Source organism: Seriola aureovittata, chromosome 17 (assembly GCF_021018895.1).
Source record: "Seriola aureovittata isolate HTS-2021-v1 ecotype China chromosome 17, ASM2101889v1, whole genome shotgun sequence".
NCBI classification, from domain to species: Eukaryota; Metazoa; Chordata; class Actinopteri; order Carangiformes; family Carangidae; genus Seriola; species Seriola aureovittata.
This window is the reverse complement of record NC_079380.1, coordinates 19,137,296-19,148,381: the sequence shown is the minus strand read 5'-3', so window position 1 is coordinate 19,148,381 and position 11,086 is coordinate 19,137,296. Positions and strand designations below refer to the sequence as shown.

General features: G+C 39.4%; 1 protein-coding gene across 2 annotated transcripts; it reads right to left on the bottom strand.

Moving 5' to 3' along the window:
* Window positions 1-144: 144 nt before the first annotated feature.
* si:dkey-16l2.16 (ras-related protein Rab-35) lies at window positions 145-9,530 on the bottom strand. Of its 2 annotated transcripts, none has more exons than XM_056401048.1 (7): window positions 9,370-9,530; window positions 6,922-7,825; window positions 4,379-4,429; window positions 2,969-3,092; window positions 2,734-2,858; window positions 1,851-1,975; window positions 145-1,567 (listed from the first exon to the last, which is right to left on the bottom strand). In XM_056401048.1, exons 2-7 carry the CDS (start codon window positions 6,974-6,976, stop codon window positions 1,418-1,420), a joined length of 630 nt encoding a protein of 209 aa, XP_056257023.1. In that variant the 5' UTR covers window positions 6,977-7,825; window positions 9,370-9,530; the 3' UTR covers window positions 145-1,417. The 2 variants fall into 2 exon arrangements, with proteins under 2 accessions (XP_056257023.1, XP_056257024.1); XM_056401049.1 differs by lacking the exon at window positions 9,370-9,530 and adding an exon at window positions 8,995-9,277.
* Between the last annotated feature and the right edge of the window lie 1,556 nt (window positions 9,531-11,086).

Sequence of the window (11,086 nt, the reverse complement as noted above, 5' to 3'; positions counted from 1 at the left end):
GTAATAGGTGCCCAAGTTAGTTTAATGTGTTAAACTCTGCTGCAGGTTGATCATCTTCATAAGAAAATTTTTGAATTTTACATTAATTATTGTTCTAGCTGAAGCACTGGTCCGTGTGCAGGGATGTTTTTGATACAAACAAAGTCTGGATTTATTGCTTTATTTGGATTTGGACACATTTGCTAGGCAACAGAGATTTACATTTAAAAAAACAACAACAAACGAATGACGAACATTTTGGGCTTGTATTTGTCTCAAGGTTACACATACTGTTGTCTTAGATTACTGGCCTCATTTGAGTGAAACAAGGCATACACATACATTGGACTGCACTCGTCACACTGTTAGTGTGTCAAAGTTACGATTTAATAACAACTGCAACCAGTTCCCTTTCAGTGGTAAAATACTTGTTCTGTATTAAGAAAAACAAAAAGACGTCGGCACATACCAGTGGTTCACTAGAGCTAAGTTAAAGGACCAGACCAGTGTTGTTCTATGTGTTAGCTATTTTACTACAGTTACATACACTTCACATCTCACCGCCATACTTCAAAGCAGATTGTAGTGTTTTTGATTTATGAATTTATCAACTTTACAGGAAGCAGTTTTTCTGTTTGTTTCACTACATGAAAATCAACTCCCAGAGACTTGAAACTATTGAGTTGGTTACAACATGCCTGCTCTGACTGTTTCAGTTATGTTATTTCTTTTACAGAAGTCTCACTTTAGCAGAATGTTCTGTGATGCAGTGTTTCAAGCCGAATGACATGTCAAAGCTAAAACTGGAAGGTTAAAGTCATTTTTCAAGCAAAATGCCAAACATGTTATGATTCTAGCTTCTCGTTGTCCTATTTAATAGTAGACTGAATATCTTTCTGGCTCGGACTTTCAGTCAAACAAAATAAGCTATTTGTTGGCACCATCTTGGGCGTTAGTGAATTGTAATTGGCCCTTTTTACTATTTCCTGGCATTTCATATTCCAAACAGTCACCAGATTAATAGATAATAAAAAATAATCATTATGTACAGAAGGCGTCCTGACCAGCCAGCTCCTCCATCTTCAGGCTTCAAAAATCTAAACCACTACAACATGCTTTTAAATTTGACTTGTAAGACATGGGCTAAAAAAACGTTTTTTTAAAAACATCAGAATGGTCCTTTAACTCCTGTAGCCTCCAAACTGCTACATATTGTCAGTGCTGACAGACTGAATCCCTCAGCCTCAGTTACTTTAACAACCCATAGACTGTTGTGTTGTAACTTGGCGTCGTAAAGAGTGAACCGCACAGTTTCTGACTTTTTTTATCTGCAGTTTGAAACACACAACACTTATCTCCTAAGGCACAGTTTTCCCAATCTTCTTTGCTTTTTGTGTTAAGCGATGAGCGTCGAGTGACTTTGGTGTCCATCTGTGTCTCAGCAGCATTTCTTCCCTCTCTTCCTGCGGTCTCTGTCTCTCTGGGCATTGATGTTGACCGTGTCCTTCTCCCGCTCTCGTTCCCTCTCGGCTCTGTTCTGGCTCTGCTTCTTGGCCCGGAGCACCATGCGGGTGAAGGCCATGAACATCTGAACAGAGGAACAACAAAACAGACTGAACCTTTACAGCTACTAAAATTGTTCTTTGGACACCTGAGGTTTGCATCCTTAAAAAGGAATATAGAGAAAACATGAGTACGTAGTTATAGATATAAATGCACCGATAACATTGCCCTGCTTGACAAGTATGTATATAAAAACTGTTAAATGCAGTTTTAGTAAAGTAAAAAATTCTAAATATTAATTTTAAAAAAATCTGTGTAAATATTGTAATATAAAGGAAGCCACTGCACTCAGGACATCTTGGAGTTACCTCTTCAACGTTTATGTTCTCCTTGGCGCTGGTCTCAAACACCCGAACGCCCACCGACTCCCCAAAACGCACAGCATCCTGGGTATCCACCTGTTTCCTGGCAGGGTCATCGTTCTTGTTTCCCACTGAGAAAGAGAGCAGGAACTTTATCTCTGCACTTAAAAGACTACTGTACCTTTCTTCTGTGAAAACACTGTTTATGTTAATGGCTGGTACTATTTCAACATTTATTATTTTCACCAAATTGCATGAAGAGACAAAAACCAACAATGAATTTATTCTACCACCATACTTTTTTTTTTTTTTATTAAAAAAGGTCCCATAATGTATAAAAGGTAGCTGTCCATGTTTTTGTGATTATAAAGCAGGTCTAGGTTCTATATTAAGAAAATGAGCCTCAAAACGAGCCGTCAGGACTTCTGTAACTTTGTGATGTCACAACACCAACCTTGCAGCAATTGATTTCTCTGATATTTTTTTTATTAGATCACTCAGAAAACAATCAGCCAATCAGAAGAGAGGCTCAGAGCTTCTTTTTGGTTCTTAAAACCACAAATATATCTCCTTACGGATCAACACTTCAAATAAAATACCAGAAAAATGTAAAATATGGGACCTTTCAAATAAACATATTGAACTTCCTGTTTTTGTTTTTTTTAGAATCTCACATTTTAAACTTTACAGAACACACAGAAGGAACCTTCTAGTTTTGGTTCCTGGGTCATAAAGAAGTCCGAGCTCCCAAAGCTGCTCTTTGAGTGAGCTGCTGCACAGGGCGTCACACTGTCCCACCAATAAATGTGAGAATGTTTAACAGTATTTCACCCTGCAAATAACATGAAATTATGATTCTTTCAAACTCTCATTAACACTGTTGACTCACCTAAGATCTTGCAGACGGTGTCACAGTTCTGGGAGATTTCATTTAACCACCTCTTAACATTGACAAACGACTCTGGATTCGTCACATCGTAAACAATAATGACACCGTGGGTGTTTCTGTAGTATCTGGAAAAGGAAGGATGAAGCAGAATGAATTGGGTGATAAACCACCAGGTTAAAATCAAAGTGAGGAAAACTCCTGAACATAAAACCAGTTTTGGTCTGGAGATGATTACGTTGATGTGATGGTTCTGAATCTCTCCTGCCCCGCCGTGTCCCAGATCTGCAGCTTCACCCGCTCTCCTTCGATGTCGACTGTTCGGATCTTAAAGTCAACACCGATAGTGGTGATGTAGCTGCCTGCAGGAGAGCAGCGAATCATCAGAGAGCAGCACACACTGTGCAACATGTGAGGCACATTACCTCCATGCATCAGTCTTTGTCTCATGACAAATACAGCAGATACGAGCTTCAACATTTCCATCAGAATTAGCTTTTTGTCTGTTTTCTTTTGTCTAGCCTACATTTTTTGTCACATTGAATTTGTCTGTGTGTGATGTAATCGGTAAGGAAACGGACCGATTACAAACGTGGTACAGTAACACTATAATAGGGATGGGGGCTCTGTTGGAGTAGGACAGAGGGGGAGGGGACATATTGTCTTTGTTCAACTGCCTCAGTGATTTATTACATTCTGTATGACTTTAAATACCAAAAAAAAAAAGACCTGGACATTTGTCTAAGATGAGGGTCATTCATACTCCAAACCATTCAATACATGGATTAATATCCATGTTCAAATAGCTGCAACACATGTAGATTTATTACTTAGCCTGTGTTTTAACACCACTGCAGTGTGTGGAGCTGTGGCGCGGCCACTCCAGTGTGTGGTTGGTAGAAAAATTATAATCTACACACTGCTCTTTGCTCCCTAATGACTTTTATTCTCTGTTTCAGTCAGTCAGATCTTTTGTCTGATTGTTTATTTGTTTTGTGTTCCAGTTGTTTTCCCCTGTGGCTGATGGTCACTTCAATGTTTTCTGAAAACAGTGAAAAGTCTGTTGCAGATTATATATGTATATTATTCTTATAGTGTGATGTATAACCACCTAATGAACAGATTTTTGGATGCTTTTCCTCCAAATGAAATATTAAGCCACAACATCAAAGATTTTTCATTCATAATGGATTATATATGTTGACACCGTGTTATAAAATTAACTGAATGTGTCAAATCATCTGTGCTTGAGGAAATTACATTTATGATGCTGATGGTTCCAGGACTGTTGGAGTATGTATGAACTTACTGACTGAGATCTACCTCATTCTCCTATAGCGGTCTGCAGGGCCTGTGGGTGGAAATGTTTTCATCCAAATTGGGGATTACATCCAATCGATATCTTTGAAGAGGGCTGTTCTAAATAAAAAGTTCCATGTTCTACATGTCCACCCATCCCCCAACATTTGTTCAAAAACCTGCCTCCTCTGGAGCTCCTGACAGGTTAGAACAGCTCTGATAAACCCTGGAGATATGATGACTTGTCTTGATAAAATGCTTTTACATGTCTGGTTTCCTAACATGGGGAGGCTTGATAAACGTGAGTCCTGGTATTACTTTCATGTGACTTAGATTTTTGGTAACTCACCAGAGAAGGAATTGTCTGCAAAGCGGAGCAGAAGGCTGCTTTTCCCCACATCTGAGAGACAAACAGAAACCAGAGGGAAAGGATTAACAATAACTGTGACCATTCAGGCAAACCAGTTATGTCTAAAGTTTACTTTCAGAATGACAAGACCATCCCATCCTGAATGACAGCTTCCTTCCAGTAATGTCATAAACTAAATATGTGGGTTAGGTTAGCAGAAGTGAAACTAAGCATGAACTAAGGGCAGGTTGGACTCGTACTTAAAATGTGTGATTAAAAAGTGGCTGACATCCTGACAAAACATGAATAAGGTGCTGAAAACAGCCCTGAGAGAACCAGTGGCAATTTGTTAGAAAGAGATTTGACAAAAACCAGAATGAAGCAGGAGCAGAATGGGAAGTCACATAATTACTAACACTATGTTACGCTCAACAACAAAATTGTCTCGCTAAGAAACGAACTGTAGTAATTGAGGATGAAGACATTCAACTTTCTTTACAATAAAGGGGCAAATGTCTGCAGGCAAAGAGGAAAACATTTCACGATGATCCATCACAATACTCAGGATTTGTACCACATCACTATAGAGTCCGAGAAGTGACAAATGTCACTAACAGGCTGCCTGACCACTCAGAGCATTTTTGAATCCATTAATAAACAATTCAAACAGTTTGTTTAAATAATGCCAGTCAAGCCAGATCACAGAAAACCAGAAACAAACTGTTGTAACTTCTGACTATCTGTCCTCAAACAACACTAAAACCTAAAGAAAATGTGTCCTCATTCAAAAGTGAAACAGACTAATTCTAAAGATAAAACCTCCTCTCTCCATGACACCGGGAATCATTAGGAAACGTTACAGGAAAAACTGTTCAGGGAATTGTTCCAGTGAAGGAACATAAATCCATGATGATAATATCACTGGGAATCCACCTTGTACATAAATAAATCCTCATAGGTCAAATGTAAAACAAGAACAGAAAACCAGCTTTGAACTGAAAACATTTCAAAATGTCTGAGAGGTGTAAATTTTTAGAATAAAAAAGGACTCCCTCCCATAAAATCTCCCTGAAACCATCTCCTCAGAGGTGAATTTTTGGGGCCACTGAGCTTTCACCAGTGCCACTGGTTACTGGCTGATACAACACGTGTAGTGTTTACAATATGGTGGACTGGAGCAAGTGCTCACAAGTGTATCTAGACTCCCCAGCAGTTATACAATGAAATCTAATCACTGCACAAAAATAATTTCCTGCAGGGAGGAAGGTGATCTACAATGACTCAGCATTTCCTGCAGCGGGTCTAAAAACAGATTTTTTTTTTTTAATGCCCCCAGTCACAATCATAATCAGCTTTATCATAAGAACAAGTGGGGAAAAAACAGATGTTCTGTGACTTCTTACTCTCCAACAACGACAAGAGTCTGAGCCAGAATTTGATCTGCAACAATAAGCAAATAGGAATTGATAAAATAAAACAATTCCCAACAGCAGTGTTTATGTTTGATACCAAAGCTCTGAGGCCTGTTTCAATATTCCACAACAGTGATGTCTGAACTGCTCTGAAGATCGAGCAGTTTGAAACTTAAAACAAAAAACGACTGTTTGACAGTGTGATTCGGTCTGTGGTTTTCCGTGTCAGAACTTGTGACCTTGATCCTAATGAACTTCTTTTAAACTCTGATAAATATTTTTTGGTGTTATTCGGGCTTTAAAGCAGAGAATGAGAGAAATGCCAAGTTTTTCATAATGATGCAGAATTTTTTTTTTTTTTTTTTTTTTTTTAAGTCCAGGTTCAGGTCAACAGAAGTGCAGGCACATGAAGGTCACAATTCCTGACACAGATCATTATGGTGGTACAACAGACTACTGTTTAATGTGGAATAATCAGCTGTAGGTAATGTGCTGAGGAATCCTCAGAAAGCTTAATTTTGCCATCATCAGAAAACAGGCTCCTCTGTCAGAGCACACGTCCACTCCCTGCGTGCCCTCTCACATGAACGTCTATAAATTACTAACTTCAGCCCTCTTGATAAAAAATCTGGAGGTATCTGAAAAAATACCATCAATCTGAAATATCTAATTACCTTAAACCTCACTGAACCTGTGGTTCCCATACTGCAGTCACATATGACCAGAGGGAATTTGGAGTAACACTTATGTTAAATAGACCATTGTCACAGTCAAACACAGATAAAACTAATAATATGATTAATTGCTGAATTGCACTGCAAAAAGTACTGGAACAAAGTTAATGTTGTTCGTTCCATCTGTGTGCTTCCCATTGCCTGCACACTAACAACTAATGAGGACCATGCTTTAAAAGAATCATGCAGTTCATCTTCTTGATGATGTTATTTCAATGCAAATCTACTTGGTTCCTTTTGTTACTCGCTTCCCCAGTGAACCAGCTGATACAAATCTTGTAGACTTTGGGAATCACTGACTTATATTCACTTGCATGTAGCCTATTAATGCCATTTGTCTCCTCTGGGACTCCTCTGGGAAACAACCTGCTTTGTTAACAACTCAAAATGCACTAACTGGAGTCTCCAATGATGAGCAGTTTAAAGAGATGATTGTAGTCTTTCCCCGCCATCTGGATTGGCCTCTTACTGTATTTCCAAGTAAAATCAGTTTCATAGGAGGAAGTGATTCCCTACTCTTCCCAGTGTTGTTTGTTTGTTCCACCTCCCAATGCTACGAGCTCAAAGTAGAGCTAGAGTTTGTCCAAAAATCACAGGTGTTCCCCTGCCGATAAGAGAACATTTCCAGTTGAATTTCTCCACTTTTCAGTTTTGATTTATCCTTAAAGTTCAAATGTTCACATCATTCTCTTTGGTTTCAAAGTGAAACCACAGCAGCCAGCAGAGTATGGAACATTTCTCGAGAGCTGTGCATTTATGATTCATGCTTGACGGCTAAGACTGGTCGCATGGCTCCACCTTAGTTCCAGTTCCACCCAATGAAACTCATTCAGGGTATTTCCAACTTGTGACGACTCATCGATTTTGACATCCACAGTTCTGTCAGTGCAGTGTGGACACTCCCTCCTGTCTCCTTTGGATGCAGTCCAACATTGAACGTAACGTCTTCACAGAGGTCTACGCATTTAAACACTGATAGTCACTCATCTAAAGCTCCGTGATAGAGGGGTGACATTCTGTGGTTATTGCTCTGACAGCCAAATGGACGGGTTACTTGACAACTGATGGTAAATCCAGTTATTGCTCACTCATTAACTCCATCCCTTATTTAAAATAAGTGAGAAACTAAGATGTTCCTCTTTTCACAGCATTCAGTGGTTATATCTGCTGAGGTTCCTTTCAGTTGATCCCTTAATTTCGCTTCAGTTCCTCTGGTCGTTGGGTAAAATGTCAACCATTCCCTGTTTCATTACAAGAGAATGGTCTCACTTCTCTCTTCACCAGCCCAGGTTTAATAGGTGCTAAACAAGAAAAGAGACAAAATTAATATAAGGTTAGACCAAATAACATCAATCAAGCAGCTCACCACAGTTCATTTTTGATTACTGTTTGCAGTGTGTGCCCCTCCTTACCTCCCTCCCTGTTCTTCAAACAACAGCTGAGTCACTAAATATAACTTCCTCATCCTGCTTTATCCACCCCCATCCTATAACTTAGCTGGGTAAGCTAGGAAGCAACAACACAGGCTCCTTGACTGACAGAGTGAAGCTGAGCTAAATTGGGGAAGTAGAGCTAGGCTAGCTAACAATTTTCCATGAAAACAGGAAAGGCTGCCTGTGAAAGTGTTTTATGGGACTTTGCTAATGTGAGCAAATCTAGCCCCAGTACGCGATGGTTTGCGAGCAGAGCCGGCCACGAATCCCTGTATAAAAACTTTACATTAATGATTCTTTGCATATTAGCAAAGGTTATCACATTGTCCAATACAGTTACAGCTCTTGTTCACTCTTTCATTGATCACCCTTCAATTCGGCCCACACCGACTCCCCCAAACTGTATTTGTTTTAATAAAAATATGCAATTTGAGAACGAGTGTTTGCCGGTTGGCGAGAGTTTGGCCGTGTGTTCAACTGAGGACGACGACGACAGCTTTATGACGTGCAGTAAATAAACACTGAAATTAGCACACAATCAATATTTGATTAATTAAGGTATGAAACCTGCTGTATGAGAAGGAAAAAAAACCTTGAGTCATTTAATATGTGGTAGGAGCACTTGCCCATAGACGAGCTGATTTTTGCAAAGATTTTGAACGTAGTTTGGCGTAAAATTCCCATCCATCAGCACAGGTCCACAGCGGGACATCCACGACAGTACTGGTACAACGGAAGGTTTACATGAAACTGATGTCTAAATTTCGTAAAAGGAACAACGGTAATCGGAATATGTTTCATTAACTTGGTTGCAGTTGCGCCGTTGAAGCAAGGAGGCTAATGTGTGGACAGCTCACCTTGTCCGATACGTTCTTGGTTTGGGAGAACTAAGCCAAACTTCCCATGGAAATCAATTACTTTTCGGAAAAACATATTAATGATGCTGCATCTTAGCCTGAGTTACTCGTGAAGACACAACAATAACGTCTTGAAAGTCGTTCTTCAATTCGGCACACATCAAATCACGTCATACTCACCCGTTAAACCACAAATTCTTCCAACGGTCACGTAAGTCTCAGCTGCCACAACATTTGCCGTAGGAGGTAATCCACGAGAGCTATGAAACAGCAAATTAAATACTATTTTCTTCGCGTTAAGCGCCAACTACTTCAACCGGAGCAACAAAGAAGCCTAAAATAACCCATACAAAACCGCTTATGTGTGTTTTTTAGGATGGGCAGTGATGTTGATAAGCAAGAAAACGCTGCAACTTCCAGGATCTTTTATCCAGTCTGGAGTGACGGTCTCTGGGCCTGACCCTGGCCTGCCACTGACTCGTACTCAACACCCAAGACGTCAGAAAACTTCTCTCCTTGGAAAAACTTTGAACGACCCTGATTATAAAAACTTACTGTGGTCGTCTGGTGTACTTGGTGCTCGTTTGGTGGGTCATGTTGACAGATATGCGGTAGACGTTGTTTTCGTTCCGGTGAGGTCCGCTGGATCACCGCTCCGGTCGGAATGTCTCCCCGCCGACCACACCTGACTGTGTGCAGCTGATGACCCACTCTCATCATCTGGTGCTGCGTTCAAGTCATGTGGGAAAACCCCAGATTCTGTGCAACAGACAACTCAGAGTGTATTACTAAACCTCTTATTTAATCAACTGAATTTAGTTCAAATGACACATTAACAAAAATAAAGGATACAACACAAAAAAGGACACAAGGTACACTGATAATTAGAAACAAAAATGGTTGATTAAAGAATATTCAGTGTACACAGTTTTTATCCCTATAGTGTTTTAAAATTAGGTTTCATCTCATTCTTGAACTTCAAATGTCAGCATTTATAGAAGGGAATGTCATAAAGGGCTGATTAAGCCTGTGCCACGTTAAACAGTCAGTGCAAAAATCAACTCTGACAAATTAGTGAACAAGATCCAAACCATCTCTTATTAAGTGTAGTTAATTTCCACTAAAAGTGTAAGTTTAAAATATCCTGCAGTTATCTTACACTAATACCTGGTTGTGTTTTAGGGTTTACACAGTCAATTAATATCAACAATTGTCAAGCTTGAACTAAAATTTGCTAAAATACTGCATCCAAATCTGACTTAGTAATGAGACTTTTGTGAAACGAAACTACCAGTAAAGACACACGTAACACTGATGTCGCCATCCCAGTTTCATTATTGCAACAGCAGCAGGATCTAGTATCCGGTCAGTTATTGTTGAGTCATTGTTGCATTCCACAGCTAGTTTCACCCTCAGCTTGGACAAGTAGTAAAAATGCTAGAAATGCATTAGTAATTCTATCATAATTTCAATTTAAGTAAACTGCTGTAGTAGAAATTTATTCCAAACAAAAGGGTGTAATAATCTACTACTCTGTACAGTGCAGTAACCAACATGTACTTTATACATCCAATAATATATACATGACAACTCTGTGGACATGGAGAGAAGAATAAACTCAGGCTCCTCGATTTTATGTAATCACAAAATTTTATGCGGATTATCTGTCTGTCTGCAATGCTACAAACATTATGCACAGCTCATTTAGAGCAGCAACACCTTCAGACATGATTTATAAGTTATTCTCTTTTGGTCTCTTGAAAATTACAAGAAAAAAAAGAAAAGAAAAAACATGTCATGCGTTTTTGGCTGCACCACCAAATCAAAATATATGGAAATACTGTGTCTTTCTTGTCATTTCAAGTTAAGTTCTGTGGGTTTGAAGAAACATTATCCACATTACTTGATTTTGTAAGAATGGACTCGTTACAACCAGCCATGCTTAGTCCATCTCCCAGCAATCCCAAGTTAATTGCTCTCATATATATTATCATATATATTTTCTTTGGCGAGTGAATACACATTTGGTGCCCTAGCGATTATTTAGGGGCAGCAGGACAGTGTGTGAGGGACTGAGTCAAAATAAACTACAGTGTACGTTCATGGTGATGAAGGAACATGTCACCCAATGCAACAGTGAGGTTCACTGATGTGTTTTTAGTATGGAGCTCTATGGCTCAGAGGAAGAAGATACATGAGGGCAATATTCGTTAGCAGGACACATTCACTGTTGGTTTGGCTCTGCACATGGGATTGACGACAGGAGGAAAAT